General features: G+C 47.9%; 1 protein-coding gene across 4 annotated transcripts in view; it reads left to right on the top strand.

Moving 5' to 3' along the window:
* The first annotated feature begins 3,673 nt into the window (after nt 1-3,673).
* Nucleotides 3,674-20,622, top strand: part of GNAO1 (G protein subunit alpha o1) — a 138,160-nt gene continuing 121,211 nt past the window's right edge. For all 4 annotated transcript variants that reach the window (XM_075715885.1, XM_075715886.1, XM_075715887.1 and 1 more), the window contains exons 1-2: nt 3,674-3,791; nt 3,891-3,933. In XM_075715885.1, the coding sequence (XP_075572000.1) occupies nt 3,674-3,791; nt 3,891-3,933 (161 nt within the window). The remainder of the gene's footprint in view (nt 3,792-3,890; nt 3,934-20,622) is intronic.

Below are 20,622 nucleotides of genomic sequence, written 5' to 3'. Positions count from 1 at the left end.
GATCACAAAGTCATCATCTATCCCGCAACATCACTTTGGCACAGTCTGTTTCAAAGGCATCTGTCAGTTCTGTTTACCATCCTTCACCTCTTAAAGAAATGACTATCTGATTAATTTTTCTAGCAGAATTGTTGAAAAATGATTGCAGAAAGAAGCCTGTTTGTGCCGAGGCACAGACCAGAGACATAGGAGAATAAGAACTTCGGTTTAAAATACACTGCTAACTCTTAGGTTTCTAAAGATAACAGTCCAAGAAGAAACAAGCGTGTTCCTTATGCACCTCAAGTGAAATAGTTTAATTCCAGGAATGGCCAGAAAAAAGGTTCTCCTCCCCACCTTTTATGGAGAGGTTCTGTCATATTTAAGAAAAACAAAGTGCCCATTTTCATCTGAAGATGTTACTGCCAGCAACCACGTTTTATTAAAAGAGGACTTCTGTCAGCTCCTGAAAAATGGAAACATCGTTTTCAGCAACAAAACCCAACATATTTATCTCAAAAGCCAAGTGGGCTGGTACATATTTTGATTGTTTGGTGGGGGAGGCAGGCTTTTTTCTTTTCAGGTTCTTGAAATTCGTCTGCCATGAATAAGCAGATTTTTCAAAAAATGAAATTACCCTCTAAGAAAATTTCAAAGGAAACATTTCCATCAGCTCTGCTCAATTAGCAGCAGCATAAAAATGGCTCAAAAATGGCTCAATTTCACAGCTGCTCCCCTGAATCTTTCTGAGAGCTGAGAGAGCAAGGAGAAGACTTGCCCATTTCTGATTTTCACTTAAGAAAGAAATTAGCAGATATTTGCATACATGGGACAAAGGGCTGAGCGCGGACTCCGCACTGGTCAAGCAGAAGAGAAATAATTTTCTCCATGGCAGGAGGCGCAGGCTACAAATTTGTCAGATAATGAGTAGCCAGAGGCTGATACAAAAGACTAATGCCCTTAGTAAAGCCCTTGGAGAGTATCCCAATATGACTCCGAGGCTGGCAAGCTGCTGGAGAAGATGGGAAGTAAATGCAGCCATCTCATGAGGACACTGCCTCTGGATTTCTTGATTATGCTTTTCCTATACGGCACTTTTCATAATGCCCTCTGGCTAAAACCATTGAAATGAAACTTATTGATTGAAATTCTGATCCTATTGATTTTACACAAGAGATTTGTGTGAGTATGAAAGAGCAGGAACTGCTCTGTAACTGCTCCCATCTCCATTTATTCCCTGCTGAACACATGCGGTAGGCTTGCTTGTCCATCTCAGTCCCCTGAGCTTCCAGAAATAAATTACCCAAAATTCAAATATACAGTACCTATTAGCTCACAAATGTGCGGTAAATATTACTGGTCCCTGAATACACTAACATTATTTATGAGTTCCCTTTTGCTTTCTTTTGTCTGCTTCTGCCTCACATCTCTTCTTTATCTTGTTAACCGCATGCCATGTTCTCCCCCTTTGTTTCAGAGGTGTGGAGGGAAAATGGGAAGAACGTGTTCTGGGAGGAAGGTGGGATGGGCAACAGTGCTGGGAGGAGATGGCGTTTGCCTGGAAGGAAAGCGCTGGGGAAGCAGTGCTTCAAATACTGTAAGTGCTATTAGAAATTGTATTTCTACCCCTAATAGAAGGGTCCTGGATATGGGAACTGCAGGACTCGGGACAGCAGGTCAGAAGATCCCAGAGGAGGCAGTGAACAGAGGTCTGTGAGGTGGCCCCGGTGCAGCTCAGACCCAGCATTTCCTTCCCACAACACAGGGATATTCCTGTCAAGCCTCCTGTAGCCATTTTCTTTATGGCAGGGAGGTGGAGTGGGCTTTAGAGGCAAAATCAGCTGCCTTGCCGTTCACAGATACTTCCTAACAACCGAACCTCCCTTTGCAGACTTCTTGTTTATTGAAGTGGTGGGTGTCCTTTCTATGTATCAGGCAGCGGTCCTTGATTGTGTTCATTTCAGTTTGATGCATTTTAGCTTGCTGAGCTCAACACTTCATTCTTTCCTCTCTAGATCTTTTTATAGTGAGACTGTCACATATCAATCAATGTTATGGATTAAAGTTGAATATGTCGTGACTTGTCTGGGCCAGTAGGAAAGCATTTTAAACAAAGTCCTACGTATTTTATTTTCCCTACTGACATTTGTTTTCTTCTCTATTTCCAACCTTGTGAAATGGCAAAACCTGCCCAGAAAAATGCAGGATTTTAACTTACTAGAATTCCTGAATAATTGTTAGACATTGTGGAATGGTTATGACAAGAAGAGAGGTCATCTGGTGAGAAGTGATTGCACTGCATCACAAAAAAAAAAACCCAAACCCTGTTAATTACACCGATGGAAAACATAATCCAAAATGGTGGTGCCACTTGATGCCTTGCATCAAGCATGTAAACGATTCGCATTGCAAGCGTTCGTCGAACGATGTAACCGTGAGGAGCTCGAGAAGGGCTGCTCGCAGGTTACGTACACCTCAGCGCGGGGCAGCTGCAAGCGCAGGGCGTGGGCGCAGGAGCTGTGGAGGACCCGCACGGCATGCGGGGAGCCAGGGCCTCCGCACCGCGCGGGGCCGGGGTACGGCAGCCCCGGGCCTTTGGGGGGCCCGACGCCCACATAAAGACGCTGCTGTCGCCCGGCCCCAGCCGCGCACCTCCCCGTCCCCAGAGCACCGAGGTGCTCGGCCCTGCGCTGCTGGGCCAAGGCAGACCCCAGCCCCGAGTGACCGGGAAGGGGGAGGCAGAAGCCCGAGTCACGGCCTCGCCCGTCCGGGTGACGGCAGCGGCCCGGGGGAAGGCGCAGGAGCCCGGGTCACGGCCTCCCTCTGCCCCGGGGCGAGGGGGACGGGCACCCAGGCCGCGACTCTCTCCGCGCCGGGCGGCGGGGAGGGTCAGGCAGCCCGGGCCTGACCCCGTCGCGGCGGCTGCGCTCGGGAGCGCCGCTGAGGGGCCGCGGGCCCAGCCGCGCCCTCGCCGCGAGCCCCCCCCCCCCGGCGGCGCCTCGCGGGCAGCGGCGGCCGCGCTCGGCGGCGGGGAGCGGAGCTGGCGGCGGGGCGGGGGCCGGGGCCGGGGCCGCCGCGAGCATGCGCGAGCCGCGCGCGTCACGGGAGCGGGCGAGGCCGGCGGGAGCGCGGAGCCCCGGCGCGCCCCCCCCCCCCCTCTCTCTCGCCGCCGCCGCTGCCGCCGCTCCCGCGCCTCCATCCGGCTCCGCCGAGCGCTGCCAGCGCGCCCCGCCGCCGCCCGTTAGGGAGCCGCCGCAGAGGGGAGAGCGCGACAGCCGGGAGCACGGGAGAGGGAAGGACCCTCCCCCCGCCGCGAACCCTCTTCCTCCTCCTCCTCCTCCTCCTCCTTCTCCTCCTCCTCCTCCTCCCCCGCCTCCGCCTCCCGGCCGGGAAGAGCTCGCCGTGCCCGCAGCAGCCCCGCTGGATGCACTGAGCGCTCGGGCGCGGGGAGAGGGGCAGGAGGGAGCCGGGAGCCCCGCCGCGGAGGCGCTGCGCTGCCCGGAGGCTCACGGCCATCCGCTTTAATTCTTTTATTCGCCCCCCGCCCGCCGGTGGCTGGCTTTGCCCCTGCCTGCTCCTCTCTGCCCGCGGGAGCCAGCCGAGGCGGCGGCGGCGGCGGCGGGGGCTGCATTCCCCCCCCCCCCCCTTTTTTTTTTTTTAATTTTTTTTTTTTTTTTAAATTTTCGTCGCCGCCATGGGATGTACCCTGAGCGCCGAGGAAAGAGCCGCCCTGGAGCGGAGCAAGGCCATCGAGAAGAACCTGAAGGAGGACGGGATCAGCGCCGCCAAAGACGTGAAACTCCTCCTGCTCGGTGAGAAGCCGCTGGCCGCCCCCCCCCCCCCCCGCTGCCCCGCGTCCCCTTACCCGCCTCCTCCCCCGCGCTTATCCCCCCTCATCTTTCTTTCAACAGGGGCCGGAGAGTCGGGGAAAAGCACCATCGTGAAGCAAATGAAGTAAGTCCCGCGGGGGAACTCTCAATAAACGGCGTTAATGGGAGGGAGAACGGGGCGGGGGCTCGCTGAGGTGAGTGAGGGCCGCGGGCGCCATGTTTACCTGAGGGGACCGGGAGGGCGGGAAGGCAAGCGGCGGGGGGAAGGCCCCGCTCCCGCCGCTCCCGCTGCTGTTCAGGGCCGATGTGGTGCTGAAGTGGCTCCCGGCGGCCTCGCCCCGCGGTGGGGTGGGGGGGAAGGTGGGCTGCGAGCGATCGCTCGCAGCCCACCTTCCCCCCCACCCCACCGCGGGGCGAGGCCGCGCAGATGTCCCCCTGAAGCGGAGCGCTGCCAGTTAAGCTTAAATGTCGGGGTGTTATCTGCCGGCGCTGCGGATTTAAATCAAGGCTGCCTACCGCTCAAAGCCCCTTTGATTGAGATTTTAGCCTCTCTTTTTAATTAATGAAAGACGAGCTTGGCCGCCCATCACCAATTACCCTGGGGTCCGGGTCTCCCGAGGCTGCCTGACGGGGAGCGAGGTGGCTTCCAGAGCCCGGGGCGGCCCCTCGCTGGGGCTCCCCTGCACACGCTCTCCCTGTGTTTAATTAGACGTTGCTGTGCAATAAACAGCAGTGAAAAACCCCACCGCACGGTCTCTTCCAACGCGTCACCGTGGCTGGAGTAATTGCATCCTATAGGAAAGCGGGTGCAGGGGAAGGCTAATGAAGGGGTGGGGGTACTCCCGCGGCAGGGTTGTTCTCCCCCCCCCTCCCCCTTCCTCCTTTTTAATTAAAATACAACGAAATACCCCGGTCTCCCACCGAAACAGACATGACGGGCTGCTTGGAGGCGGGCGCCATCACGGCACAAGCCCGGGCGCTGATTCAGGGTCTGGGTTTCGGTTTGGGAGAGGCACGGCGCGGTTGCTGCTTTGCGATGCCGGCGGTTGCAGAGGGATCCGTGGCTGGGAGGGGCCCTCCGGGGACCGGCGTTGCTTAGCGAGGGGGAGAGGCGGCAGAGCTGGGTGTGGATGGGGTGCCGGGAGGCGGGGTGCGGGCTGCGCTCCGCAGTCCCGGGAGCGGCCGCCTTTGCGGGGGGCCAGGCTGTGAGCTCGCCGCCGCGGGGGCAGGGGCCGTGCCGGCCGGCGGGCAGGTCCCGGCGCGGCGCGGCTGCGGCTTTCAGGCGGTTCGCGTGGTGGACAGCGCCCAGCGGGGACTCGAACCGCCGGCAGCACTGCCGCTTGGGCACCGCTCGGCTCCTCCCGGCGGCGGCCGAGCGCCGCGCTCGGCTGCCTTCGGAGGCGGTCGGGGAGAAGCCGAACGCGCTCGGAAATAGCCGAAGGGGCTCGTCGCCGCTCGGCAATCTGTTGCCCTGCACTCCCGTAGCCGCCCCGGGTGTGCGTGTGTGTTGCGTGTGCGTGCGCCGCGGGGGCAGATCCGGGCCTTCAGCCCAGCCTCTCTCCAGCCAGAGGGGCTTAGCGGGTGACCCGGATATTTCTGTATCAACCCTGTGGCCGCGGTGTCCAGCCCTTGGGGGTTCACAGGGGACTAAAATGTCTTCCCCGCCTGAGGCAATGCTTTTCCCAAGGCACTGCAGGTCTGGGAGGTCTGGCTGCGAGGAGGCTTGCTTCCAGTGCACGGCAGTCTCCACAGCTTTTCCCCACCGACATTTGTCTACCCTACTCCTGTAAAGGCTCCAGGCTTCCCCTTTCATGGTTTGAAAGGGGGCTTTCCACCCTGACATTTTGATTTGGGGCTGGGGTGGGGTGGGTTTCGTTTGCACTTGTTTGTGTGCGAAAGGTGGATCGGGGAGATGTTACTGCAGATGAACACCGATAAATTATTTAATCTCTAGGAATTGCTTCTGCAGAAGCATGCTGGAATGGCGGGCGATGGGTTTTGGTTGAAGGGAGAGGCTGTAGGTACCACAATAGCCGTGCAGCAGTTCATACACAGGGAGCCCATAGGCAGGAGGGCAGGCGGTGACCACGCTGGCTTACACAATTCATGTACAGTGACTCTTGCTTTCCGAAGAGCAGAGCCCTTGGGTTTTTTTAAGCAAACTGCATCAAGATAATAACCTGTTTGCTGGACTAGATCAGTATATTGAGGACTGAAAAATACCCTGTCATATATTTTATTTTTTAAAAATATATATGCGCATATATATATATATATTTATCTGTATTTTCCATGAAACAGTCTTAAAGTAATGCATACTAGGCTTGCAGCTTTGTACCTGACTTGAAAATGCCGAGAAGGCTGCTGTGGTGAAAGGGCTCATAGTGTCAGAAACTGGGAGGTGTCTGCCAGTGTGGAAACTCCAGCGAACTGTGCGGAGGCTGGGGTGGGGACAGCGGTGTTGCTATGAGCACAGCAGCAGGCATCTGGAGAGAGCCGCGCAGCCGCAGGCACCGGGGAGAGCTATGTGCAGGGAACAACTCGGGGAAATTAATATTTCTGAAAATTGATTTAAATATAATGTAGGCATTAGTATTTCACCTGGTCGAGCTCCAATAGACAGGCTTGCTGAGAACCTAATGAATTCTTAATAAAAATTAAATCGCATGTTCATTAGATTTTGATGAAAGAGACTGCTATTTTATTTTTTTAATACTGTGTTATTGGTGTGCTTCTAGATAATAAATCTCATCCTCATGAACGGCTGAAGCAGCTTCACACTTGGATATTGCCTTGAAGTACAGGAATCTGTAGACAGATGAGAAAATGCTAAGACAAAGGAACAGAAAGCAGACATTGTTACAGAGGACTAAGAAGAGGTTACACGCTGTCCAGTTAATCCTTGAAATATTAGGTAGGGGGAGAAGAAGTGACAGGTAGAAATTACAATAATTTGAGAGTGTAGCCAGGATGGGGATTAGGATTTGTAAAATTAATTAAGGATGTTTTAGTGAAATATTTGGAGGTACCTTTCAGCTGGTGAGCAGAGAGTTATCCGGCAAAGAAAGAGCTACTGGTGAATGGCAGAGAGGTGGAACCGGAGACTAGTGCGTACATCTCGAACAGTGGCAACACAGGCTAGGAATGGCACTTGTCTTAGCACCCAAGGTCATTTTGACACCCTTAACCCTTGCGCTTTGACTACACCCATCGTGGCTGATTAGGTTTGCTTGGTATTTTCTCACAACCAGTCCTGCAGTCCAGATACTCGCACCCATGCCTCAAAATGCAGGATCAGGGCCAAGCTAGTCAGGGGAGTGGTCCTGAAAGGTGCCGTTGTGCCATGCAAGCCAATGAGACTCCAGCGTGTGCCACAGTTCAGAATCAGGCTGTGACCAGGTTCTGTTTTCACTCAGCTGAAACTAAAAACCAGCTTTAACCAAGCAAACCTGGGGCCTCCTTTGAAGATCCAAGCCAGAGGGTGAGAGTTACTGGACGAGAGAAATTCGCCTTCCACTCCCACCACCCCATCTCAAGAAATTCACTTTGATATAGGACTGCAATGGATGTCAAGATTTTTTAGATCTTATCTCTTGAAATAAATGTTGAGCACATGCAGAATTTGGAATATGTGATCTTCTTTTCTGGAATACCTGGACTGTAGCATGGAATTGAGACTGCTGTTATTCTAGGATATTTTTGTGGGGACTTGCAACTCTAGTGAATGTGTTTGTTCATCAAAAGCCCCAGCCTAGGAAGACACCAAGCATATCTCCGTCCGTTACTGCTCAGCAGAATACTTAAATACATGCAACGGTCCAGTGGTGAGCAGGGATAGACTACTCGGGTGGGGACACCATCCACTGCCATCAGCATGAAGCTTCTAGGGAATTCAGTGTATAAGCACGCTAATGCAGAGAGGCCGAGTTAGCTGGCATGGCTTCAAAAACAAGGTCCTGCCACCTACTCAGCAGCAGCCGTTCTGGATGGTGAGCTGGGACAATGCTTCACTTTCCCAAATGAGGGGTTAGTGGTGGCTGTGGCATTCAGGAGGAGACATGGCTTCACCTGCCCACAGGATAAATGTTGGGTTTTCGGGTTTGCTTTTGGATTTTGCCTCTGCAGAAGCAGCAGCTTCTGTCCCCTGCTGAGCTGGGAGCAGAGAGCTGGGTCCGGCTCCCTTTCACAAGATGCCGGAGCTTCCAGCCCTGCATGTCCTCCAAAACAGCCGTGTCTCTCTTCACCAGCAATGCTGGCAGCACCTCAGTTGATAGGCTTCTTTGCTGTGCCATTTTTTGCAAAATGTTTTTATATTATATATGAGAAGGATGGTACTATGCAATCAGGAGAAAAATACACTTGCATACAATGCTTATCTTTAAATATCTACTATCTTCTCCCCAACAGCCATCAGTCCCAATAGCCATCTGATAGATTGTTTTGACCTTTTTCAAAAAGTCCCTCAAAACAGCCCCAGGCTCTACTTGCTCTCTGTGTAACTGAATTACTTGTAATCTAATGAACTTCTTCAGAGTGAGAAGCAGTCCCCGCCCACTGGTTTTAGAGCCCATCTCAGCAATTTGATGGTAAATGCCGTGGAAACAAAACGATGTGTTGTGAACACTCACTTGAGTGCTCTTTGCCGCATGTCTGTGTCTCAAAGCTGTAGTGATTTCACACTTGCAGTCCCTTCCCCTGGGAATACCTCACTCCACGGGGCTTATGGCATGGGGCTGCTTCGCTTCTGTGGCGTGTTCCCAGCGAGAGGACTGCGACCTGCATCTTCGTGGTCTGTCCCACTCCTCAGCGCAGCTTTTCTGCCCTGCGGTACTCGGTGCACACCCCCACTTGGCCCAGAGCATGAGCTTGATCACGGTGTGAGCTGGCAGCCCAGAGGCACGAACCTCACTAGAGCATCAGGTCAGGCAGAGCTATCCTCATCCTTACTTGTCTCCTGCTCTGTTTTCCAGGATTTCTGTGACTTAAGGCCCAAAGTAGGGCAGCGCCAGGCTGCGCCTGGGCAGTATTTGAACTAAGTTTCAATAAGCAGGGGAAAGAGCTGCAGCTTTCTGATGAAGCTGTGTTGTTCTCCCAAGACCGGCTCCAGTGCACTCTGCCCTGGGTGTGGATTTGGCGCAATAGGTATGGCATACTGTTGCTCTTCAGACCCCAGCAGAGAGGCAGCTCTGGTGGGGCTGTTTTGGCAGTGAAACCTGTATCTGGTAGTGAACTGCCTGCTGTGGCAGTTCTGGGGTGTAAGGATGGCAGCTAATCAGTGCATTGCCTGCCTTGAGGAAGGCAGGGTCTCCTGCCAGGGCATGAGCAATCATCCCAGTGGAGTCTGCTGCAGGAGGGGGCTCTCTCTCGCTGCAGCTTTTTCCCCCACCTCCTTCCCAGATGCTTTCTTGCATCCCTGGATGCTGTGGGTACCACTTTCCACACCCTGCAATGGCACAGCGCAGGATGACTGCCTCTGACCCAGGCAGCAGTAAGACCTGCGAACCGAGGAAAGCGAGGCTGTTCATTTTGGCTTGTAGTTGCAAAGGGTAATCATGTTTTCAGCACTTATTTCCTTCCTTTTGGATTATTCATTGTGCTTATAAGCCAAAACATTAACAACCATAGTTCGTTCTTTTATACTTCAGGTTCTTGTTATTAGACTGAGAGAGGTTTCAGAGAAAAGTAGTAACAATATTAGCAGGCAAGATGGAATACATTTTGAGTTTGGGTTTTTTCTTTTTCCTTGACAGCTCTTAATTTGTTTCTTGTTTTAGGGACTCATAAAAGTAAAAATATCTTTCAGTGACAACAGAGAACTGCATAGCTTCTCTTTCAACCTAGTTTTAAAACCTTAAAAGAAATTTGCCTGTCATATTCTGACATGACACATCTAGTCCTGTTGGAAATGTTTTAGCAATCTAATGAGATGAAAGCGGTTCTTTTAATGAGCTCTGAAGAAAGAGACAAATCTGCTGCACAAATGTAACCAGGGATCTGTTTTGTTTTATGGCTTGGCTAACTCAGAAGTTGTAAGAGACATTAGATTGAGTCATGACAAATGAAAAAAGGTTGTGGTTTTCCTGTTCGGTCTGTCCTTTTCCATCTGTCTGGGAAACAACTTCACATCTGGTATGAGTTCTCCAGTATGCTTACCTGGGGAATATGGGAAGATAATAAAAATGGGGGAGGAATGAGAGAGAGAGAAATAATGGAGTTACAGGCGCTTTGTTGGCTCTTCTGCTTGGTCTGGTCAAGAGAAAGCATGAAATGAAGAAATGCTTTGCTGCTGGCCAGGGCAGGAGCAGGTTGCTGATCACCTGGAGAATAAGAGCCAGGCAGTCAGTAATGTCTTACAGACTCATAATTAGCTACCTGTGGTAGAGCTACTTTTTTTCTTCAGCTGCTTTGCAGAGTTACAGCCTACCCCTGTAAGTATCAAGCTCCCCTGGTTTCTCTTGGGTTTGCAGGATAGAAAGTCACAAATGAGTATTGAAGCTGGTGGATTTGCAGCCAGAAAGCCTGATGCAAGTGCAGGGTCTAAGAGCTCGATTTTGCAAACTTCTGAGTTCATTCACCTCCTGCTCAAGCTGTGAGGAAAGTAAAAAGCTTTTCTTATGAGCCAGCAGCAGTTCACAGTGCACAGAAGGACCTATCCTCTACTATGAAGTCCATGGTTAAACCCTGAGTGCAACTGAGTGCAGAAGACAGGATTTGGTCCTTTATTCATTACAAGAGTGTGAAGGAAGAGAAACTCTGGCAGAAGAGAATTGGCAAAACCTTCTCAAATTCAGGTGGCCAGGGTGTTTAAGAGTCTTGTCACTCTTGCTGGTGCAATTGCAAATCTCATGAGATTTGCGGTTTTCTGTAGAGCCTGAAATTGCTTCTGTGGAGTCTGGACTCGCATGACGACTGGGTGAGCTGTTTTCAGGGGTTCTTTGCTTAGCTCTCTGTTTTGTTTTTGAACGAAAACTTCCAGCTCTTCTCACTTTAGAGAAAAGTTAAAAAGTAAATGTCCTTATTCTAGCCTAGGAATTGGGTGCAAAATAAAAAACGGCTCAAATGAAGACAGGGAAACCATCTCAATTGCTTGGTTATTTTTGAAGCCTGATTCCTGTTTTTTATTTTGTATTAGCAAGATTGAAACCAGCAACCTCACTTATTTCAAGTCAATTTGAATGCTACTGACCCCAAATCCTCTCTTTGACCTCACAGGACTTTGGACCAAATTCTTCCTACACTGAAGATGGTGTCTGTTCAATGTATAATTTTTATGAGATCAGATGTATTTCAAATGTTTGCATGGCACTTGGTGGCATGCTGGAAATGACTAAGTTTCATTCACAAAAGCAAAACCAGGAAACAAAAAGCTCTGGAAATCACATAAAAAGCATTGGCAAGTGCAGATCAGACAGGGGATCAGGCCCAGCCAGCATGGGTTCATGAAAGGCAGGTCCTGCTTGACCAACCTGATCTCTTTTTATGACCTGGTGACCCACCTAGTGGATGAAGGAAAGGCTGTGGACGTCATCTACCTGGACTTCAGTAAAGCCTTTGACACTGTCTCCCACAGCATTCTCCTAGGGAAGCTGGTGGCTCATGGCTTGGATGGGTGTACTCTTTGCTGCGTAAAAAACTGGCTGGGTGGCTGAGCCCAGAGAGTATTGGTGAATGGAGTTAAGTCCAGTTGGTGGCCGGTCATGAGCAGTGTTCCCCAGGGCTCTGTTTTGGGGCCAGTCTTGTTTAATATCTTTATCAATGATCTGGATGAGGGGATTGAGTGCGCCCTCAGTAAGTTTGCAGATGACACCAAACTGGGTGGGAGTGTCGATCTGCTGGAGGGTAGGATGGCCCTGCAGAGGGATCTGGACAGGCTGGATCGATGGGCTGAGGCCAACTGTATGAGATTCAACAAGGCCAAGTGCAGGGTCCTGCACTTCGGACACAACAACCCCATGCAACGCTACAGGCTTGGGGAAGAGTGGCTGGGAAGCTGCCTGGCCAAAAAGGACCTGGGGGTGTTGGTTGACAGCTGGCTGAACATGAGCCAGCAGTGTGCTCAGGTGGCCAAGAAGGCCAACAGCATCCTGACCTGTATCAGGAATAGTGTGGCCAGCAGGAGCAGGGACGTGATTGTGCCCCTGTACTCAGCGCTGGTGAGGCCGCACCTGGAAGGCTGTGTCCAGTTTTGGGCCCCTCACTACAAGAAAGACATTGAGGTGCTGGAGCATGTCCAGAGAAGGGCAACGAATCTGGTGAAGGGTCTGGAGCACAGGCCTTATGAGGAGCGGCTGAGGGAACTGGGGTTGTTTAACCTGGGGAAGAGGAGGCTGAGGGGAGACCTTATCGCTCTCTACAACTACCTGAAAGGAGGTTGTAGTGAGCTGGGTGTTGGTCTCTTCTCCAAGTCGTTAGCAATAGGACGAGAGGAAATGGGCTCAAGCTGCGGCAGGGGAGGTTTACATTGGATATTAGGAAAAATTTCTTCATGGAAAGAGTAGTCAAGCATTGGAACAGGCTGCCCAGAGAGGTGGTGGAGTCCCCATCCCTGGAAGCATTCGAAAAACGGGTAGGCGTGGCACTTTGGGACATGGTTTAGTCTAGTCTACCCTTAATTTGTTTAGTGTGGACTTGGTAATGTTAGGTTAATGGTTGGCCTGGACGATCTTAAAGGTCTTCTCCAACCTAAACGATTCTATGATTCTATTATTAAACCCAAGACCATTTTTCTTGCCTCAAAAATGCTTTTATTTCATTCTTAGAGCTGAAGAAATGTTCTGCCCAATGTAAAAATTGCCCTGAACTGTTGATTGAATCATTCTCATTTTATTTTTAAGACCATTCATGCAAATGGCAGATGTGGGGAGGTTGGAGGATTACAGTCCAGATTAGAAGATGCTGTTAGGATTCTGTCTAAAATCAGAAAACGCAAAAGCCTGAAAAATGCTACTGGATAACACAAAGCAAAGGAACTGATGGTTTTCTAGTGCTGAGCAAAAGGGAGAAAAAAGTCCTTTAATCCAAAGCTCAATCATTGTGTCCTTATTGCAATAATAGAATAAAACTCTTGAGGAGGCACTTCGTAGCTTACCAATAAAAATGCTTATCCTCCCCAGCTTTTAAGTTAATTGAGAAAGAACTGAGGAGTGCGCTCTCAGAAGGGAGCCCAGGGAACTGTGTAGTAAGCTGACATCATGCCTGTTTTCAAATTGCTAATCAATAATATTTTTGACATTGAAAGAGAAGGATTGGCAGAACTGAAATGGCTTTGTTTTTCTTTATTCTTGAGCATGTCCTGCTCTGCTTGGTCACCAAAAATTATGTTGGTTCATCAGCAGATCTTTCGTCTGGAGGAGTGGAGGTACACCAGCTTGAGAGAGAGAAAAGAGGTGTGGGTAACACAGTGTCCTCCCATGCCTTAATGAGTTTGGGCCATGGCTATTAGTAAGCCCTCTCTCCCCCATCAGGCCATCCTGTGGGATTTTGTGTACTCAGGAGCCAAAGAGAATTTATCATATACTCTATTTGATACAGGATAACTTGTTCAATCTTTCAACAGAAATTCTGCTTGGTTAACATTGTAGGAGTTGCTTTTGGGGAAAGGTTGGGAGACGCCGATCCTAGTAAGTGTGTTGAGGTGCTAGCTGCCATTTCCAAGAAAGCCTAAAGGTGTTGGCCTGACTCTGTTTAGGATTATGGTGTTCAGGAAATTGGGAGGAGGTTTTGGCAGAAGCAGGATCCAATGCTGGTAGGAAATACAGGGTTTAATAACAAGGAAAGGGATTTTCTTCTCTTGGCATGTGTCAGGCTACTTTGCATAAAACCACAGGGGTATGTGTTTTGCATCAGGAGGCCATGAGGGATGTCTCCAGGAGTTGCTTTAGTGAGCAGAGAGGGGCTCAGCAGCTGTCACAGGTCCAGAAGAACACCCTACTCCAGAAATACCCTATTCAGAGAATTCATCACCTCAGTGTTGGCACCTTGGCAGGGAGGCCGGGAATGGATGTTTCACCTCTGTGCATGTCCCTTCTCTGAAATGTCACCCCCCCCAGTGTTTAAAACAGTCTGAAAGGCAGAGCAGTGACTCAACATGCTTTGAGGCTCTCCAGCAACTTCAGACTTGTATTAAATGCTCTTGTCTACAAGAGCATCATCCACAGCAACTTGTACACACTGTAACAGTCTGGTACAAGACTTGGAACATTTCTGCATCAGCTGGGAATCGTTACAGAAGGGGATTAGGTAAGAACAGGCCTGTATTGAGGAAAATATCACTTAAATGATAAAAATGTATACTACCTCCTAGCAGAATTTGGTGATTTATCCTCTCCCTGTTAGAGCTGATTGGAGTTAGTAGCTCCAATTTTAAAGCATTAAGCAAAAGCACATAGGAAAGGCTGAGCACACAAAATGGATGTTAGGCAGAATAATCTAGATAACAAATGAGAGGTTTTATTGCTAGATTTCTGGAGCTGTGGTATGAGGTGGCTCACAGTGATGTTTCCTCACTGCCACTACAGTGCTCCTTATTCATTACAGCCCTGTTCTTCGCTGCCTCAGTAGCGTGGGCCTTGCTGTAATCCAGCTCCTGCCTTTACTGCAAAGGTGGTGGAGTTATCTCATTTTGACAGCTCCCACTGAAAAAGTACCATGTCTGTATTTCTGGAGGAATTTTGTGTGGAACTGATGGTGGCCAGCTCTGGGTCTCCCCAGAGTTCATGGTGAGATTTTCAAATCACTTCTGGGACACCACAACATGGACCTGCGTGTCCTAATTTGCGATCGCGATAGCTAAGTATATGTGAATTTGTCATCCTCTCTCATGCTTCTTCATGGCTGGCATGGCAGGACAAGTGCTCCTCCACAGCATGCAGGTTTCTGCTTAGCTTCTTCCACAGGAGGGACATACCATCCTCATAATGAGTTTTTAATATAACAAAATCAGGTTGGCTACTTAAGTAGTGCAGAACTGAGTCGTTGATTCAGTATATTTTGGGAATCTGTTCCTACAGCCTCTTTACATCTATAAGCAGTGCAAAAGGGTATTACAGGAGGGGCAGTTAGAGCTTGCTGCAGCTAAAACAGCTCTTTCTACTGGCCAAATAGAGCTCTTTCCACATGGCCCTTGTGAGAATGAGAAATTAGGCACTTGTTGGCAGGTTGGGAAGGTGCATTGATGCCCATGGGGTAGATGTTCCTTTCCAAGGTTAGGTGGGGGCCCCATCTCACTGCCTACAAATTCTAAAATAGGCAGATATTTATCACTGTAATGTACATAGAATCATAGAATCGCTTAGGTTGGAAAAGACCTTTAAGATCATCCAGGCCAACCATTAACCTAACATTACCATGTCCATCACTAAACCAATTAAGGGTATAGTAGCAATTTCATGTTTCCTGGCTTGGTGGCTGGATTATTTATAATAAAAGTAAAAATTAGGAATCATTAAGATTGGAAAGGATCTCTAAGATCATCAGTCCAATCATCAACCCAACACCACCGTGCCCACTAAACCATGTCCCAAAGTGCCACGTCTACTGGTTTTTTGAACACTTCCAGGGATGGTGACTCCACCACCACTCTGGGCAGCCTGTTCCAATGCTTGACTACCCTTTCCCTGAAGAAATTTTTCCTAATATCCAATCTAAACCTCCCCTGGCACAGCTTGAGCCCATTTCCTCTTGTCCTATCGCTAGCTACTTGGGAGAAGAGACATACCCCCACCGCAGACATTGCAGAGCCTTTGTCATCACACTTCATCAGTAACACTAGCACAAATCACTGGGATGAAAGAAGATTGCTGTGATGAACACACACCTCAGAACATCATCATACTGTTCATTAATCACCAGTTACCATTCGGTGATTAATTATTTAGCCAAATTGGACAATTTTTTCCACATGAATGAGATGTTTACTTAATATATCAGAAAGCTCCTAGTAGCATGCCCCTGTTTTCCTCAGTTTAGCTGTATGATAAATTTATATTCTCTTGATTTACAGCTCAGCAAAAAATCTCAAGTGCTGTATCAACTTGTTACTTTCAAGGTGGTTGCTGCCTGGCCAGTTCTTCAGCTGGAAACCTGATGTGCTCAATGTGTCCATTTAAGATGTTCAAATTGAACGGTAGATTTATGAGCTGTCTTTGGTTTTGTTATCTGCATATCTCTGCATGCGCTGAGCCCTCGTGAAACACTGGTAAGGAGGAACGGGAGAGTGCTTTGCCAAATCCCAGCTCAAGGGTCAGCATTTCTCCAACATTGACTGATGGCATCAGGGTCACATTAGAAAAGAGGAAGGGCCCCCAAGACCCCCATCCTGCCAGCAGCCTTGTGCTCGACAGGAATTCCCCTGCAAGCGTGTTGCTGCGTTGCCGGGACTGGCCAGGTCTTACCTCTGCAGTGAGGTGGGATGTGCAAGAGAGATGAAAACTGGTGTTGGCACTGGGGGATCCAGGTACTGATAGAGAATCAAAATCTTGGTATGCTCCTTGGTGATACTGATGTCTGTTCAGTGTCTTTCACCATAGCTAAAAGAAAACAACAAAACATACGAAGAGGATAGAAATACCAAGAGAGAGCCCATAAATGATAAAGAATTAGAAATTAGTAATTTTCATATAGTTTAGTAAATAATTCAGAATTTAGGCTTTATTTAGCTACTTTTTTATTTATCTACTTCTTCTGTTTACCGATCCTTTCAAGAAATAAGTTTATTTTTAATTCATATTTGGATAAACAAATTGTAATGTTTTTCCTACATGACAGAGCATGAAAATTGAATTATTACATTGGTACTTTTAGTTCTGGTCAGAGACATCAAATTGTACTATTTTTTCCCATCTGTGATCAAACAAATAGGTGAGGCCTCCTGGCACAAAAGCATATTCAGGTCTAAATTTACTTTCTGATTTTTTTAAGTACTCCTGCATAGGACTTCGAAATAGGTTTTTGGAGTTTCCAGTAAAAAGTAGAAAAATTTTTTACAAAGTGTGCATAACAGTGATACAAACCCAGACAAAGTGGTGTATTTAGATTCCATAGTAACTGGATAAATATACTGAGATTTTCAAAATAACCAAGATCATAACATTTTTATTGGCTCCCTCATTAACTTGGGCACAAACCCATGCAGTGCAGAGCCTGTCTAAAGCTCTGTAACAAACACATCCCGCTCTGTCTGTTCTCCAGGAGAATCCTCCTCATTCAACAGAATGATTGTCTTGATCCTCCTGAAGACTTGCTCAGTGCTTAACTCTCTGCGGTCAGTTTTCAGAAGCGCTGAGCCCCACATCTAATCTGGCTGATTTCAAGACAGTAACAACTGCTCAGTATTGCTGAGAGCGAGGACACAGGACTTGCGGTGCTGCCAAATTAGAGATACTACTAATCTGTATGTAGTTAAGTCCTAATGTTAGACATAGCTCATGTTTCATTCACGCTTGGATCCCAAACCCCAGAACAGTTGAGTTTTCTAATAATGTGCACATCAACATCAATGGGCTTGAACAGAACTGGGTTATTGCACACAAATAGGTTTGCATGCACCTAAGTAAGCTTTATTGAAGACCACATCATCTCTGCTTGTGCTGATTGCCACCCAATTTTAGTGTCACTTTGTGTATCCAACCTTTGTCCAAATATTCATTGTTTCTTACACCTCTTGGAAAATAGAGATCAGGGGAAAAAAAAAAGATTCATTTGTTGTGGCCTTTTTCATGCCACACTCGTTTCCTTTTTTCCTCAGGTGCTCTCAGGTACCAGCTCTCAAATTTATTTTGGTTACAGTTATTTGGCATGTTACTTGTATCAGGAGAAGAAAAAATACTGTCAGGTTTTAGGAAGTGCAGGTTTAACTGTAGTGTTTTATAGATGTATTTATTGACTTCAAGAAATGAGGTTGTGTGAAATCATTTGGGACTAAATCTTGCCTATTCCCCCCTACTTGGTGCATCTGAAATGCAATGTTCAGTTTTGGGTCTCCTAAACCAAGGGGTAAACCACTGGTAAACTGGGGCCACCAAGGTGTTTGGATCTGGTGCACAGGTTGAGTGAAGGGAGGCTCAGGGAGCTGGAGAAGAGAAAGCTGAGGGAGATCTCACTGCTCTCTTCCAGCACCTAAAGAAGGCTAGAGATAAGATGAAGCCAGACTCTTCTTAGAGATACAAAGTGAAAGGACGAGAGGCAACAGACACGCGTTTCATGGAAATTAAGATAATATACAAGGAAAAAATTCTTCACGGGGAGGTTGATGCAAAAGTGGAACTGGGCCCAGGGAAGGGGAGAGTCATCATCCCTGAGGATTTTCAAAACTCAACAGGACAAGGACCTGCATAACCTGACCTACCTGAGATGGTAGCTCTGCTCTGGGCAGGGACCTCTAGCCCAAGTTATTCAATGATTCTATGACAAGAAAATCAAAATTAGTCTCCTTATTCGATGTTCCTAACCTCTGTTTTAACTAGGGAACTACCCCTCTATTTGGAAACCAGTTGAGGGACAATGTTGTGCAGCGTTACCAGAGTTTTCCCTTAGAATGCATAAAAAGCGAGGGTCAGCTGGCAATATTTGGTCACTGTTTTTAATTCCCCTTCCCACCACTCCGGTTTGTTTCTTTGCTTCTAGGTGTTGTTTTCTTGGATTTATTCCATGCAGCATTTCACATTCTGAAATCCTAAGCTGGGGTTTGATTAACATCTCTTTTTGTTGGTGATGTGGGTTTAAGTCACCTCTGTCTGTCCTGGCTCAGCTATGGTAGTATGGTGATGCTTGTATGGTGATGTATGTCAGCGCAGTGAACCAGACTCTGGCACTGATCTGAGTTAACATAACTCAAAAAAAAAAAAAAAAAAGCCAACCCAGAAAGAAATGTCCATCAAATGGTCCCATAAGGCAGCAGTGTACTGAAGGTTGAGATGTGAAATTGTATTGAAAGATTCAGTCACTCCTGGCTAGTTCTGTGTGTTAGGGCTTAATTTTTGAGGGTAAATCAGTCACATTCAAAGACTTTGAAAAGTACTTTTCAAAAGTCTTTCTGTACCTTTAGGCATTTAAATGATGGGTGTTTTTTTTCCAAACCAGCCTTACTTTCTCCTATTAGTTCCTGTAGAAGAAATGCAAATCTTTCACTGGCTTGAAATTTCTGTGTTGTTTTAAATAAATTTCCTGTGATCTACAACACAGTGAAAAGGAAAGTGCAGCCATTTGTTGCTGTTTCAGTGTATTTAGACCATCTTTTTTGCTTGTGGAGGTCAAATCCATTTAATCTGGTTATGCTATTTCAATCACATTTACATTTTTAATGCAAAGCTCAGGTTTGCTTCACACTAGAATGATCTCTCTGGTTTTGTAACAAGCTTTAGTTGTCCTGGGCTTTGGAGACTTCTCTCTTTTATTTCCCCTCAGCCTTAGACAGAGTCTTTGTAATTTATAAGGTAACTTTCCTCCACTGGGTTGCCAAAATGCTGCAGAATTCTGATTACACAAGTGATGAACAACATTTTCAAATTCCATTTTATTGGGAGGAAATTTTGAAGCCTGCATTAAAAGCCTGGTATTGCTGTGGTTAGCCTAACAGTGGTGCCCAAGATAGTTTGCATAGGTCTCCGCTGCCCTTCAAAGGGAAGAGCACTGCATACAGAATCACCATCTTCACCCAGTATCCCATTCAGACAGTGAGTTATTCCAATGCTCCCCTTGCCTCACAAGGACTCAGCAGTTCACAGTTTCAGTAAGACACCTTTTGTGCTCTTGCTGTAAGTAAACCAGGCTAGAAAGTCCTTCTTGTGAAAGATAATTGTCACATTTGTAGCTTCACAAAAGCTCCAGAAGGAGCCTGCCCCATCTCTTTCCTCCGTAAGTCATGTGTTTCCTCTTTTCCTTAAAAGAAGCTTTCACACAAGAAGCCTTTTTCCCAAGAAGAAGGTGCTACGTGTTAAGTAACTTCAGAAATAACAAGAAAACACACCAGACGGTTTAGTGTTTTCTGAAGCCCCGCTTGCTTCTGAATTTGAACAAACCACCTCTCCCATTGACTTTTGCACCAGTGACCTTCCAGCTTCAACTAGGTTCCTGCATTGAACCCTGAGGGAATAGAAATTGAGGCCCCAAATACTTATTTTGTTGACTTGTAACATCACTTATAAACAAGCAGGAGAGAAATGGCCAGCCTGGCAGGGATTTGGCACCACCACTCAAGACAAGAACTTAGGGCAGACAGTGAATGCAGACAAGAGGCAGAAAGAGAGAGAGCTTGATCTTTAAAAGCAGGAGTCAAATGAGGAATTATGATCAAGTTCAGGCTCTGGATAACAAAACGAGGTTGTTTCCTAAGCAGTCATCCAGAAGACTGACAACAGCTTGATACAACAGTGCACGGGCTGGACACTGACACCTTTATGTGAACCTTGCTCAAAGCAAGTGCCAAGAATAAGTGGATCAGAGCTGTCAGAGCTGTTAAGAAGGGCAAAGGCTGGCAGGAGAAATGGCAACCCCCCATTCACAGTGTTAGATGTGTGTTGTAGGATGCGACAAGAGAATGCCAACAAGAGAGATCCTAGCAAGTCCCCTTTTCATGGTAAGCCGTGAAGACTAATTTCCTAAATGAGGCTGCAGAAGCAGGACCTAAAACTCTGGAAGCTAAAAGACAAAATGATGCCATGTGCTTTTCCTTTCTTAAAATACATCCTTCCATAACCAACACTAAAGCACAGAGGAAACTGTTTCAATTCAGCTTCAGTTACAAGCGAGCCTTCTCTAATCTCTGATTTATTCTCTCCTAGAAGACCTCCTTAATATAAGTTGTCATGAGTAGTGG

Source organism: Pelecanus crispus, chromosome 8 (assembly GCF_030463565.1).
Source record: "Pelecanus crispus isolate bPelCri1 chromosome 8, bPelCri1.pri, whole genome shotgun sequence".
NCBI lineage: Eukaryota > Metazoa > Chordata > Aves > Pelecaniformes > Pelecanidae > Pelecanus > Pelecanus crispus.
The sequence above is the reverse complement of the archived record's forward strand: the minus strand, read 5'-3'. Positions and strand labels throughout refer to the sequence as shown.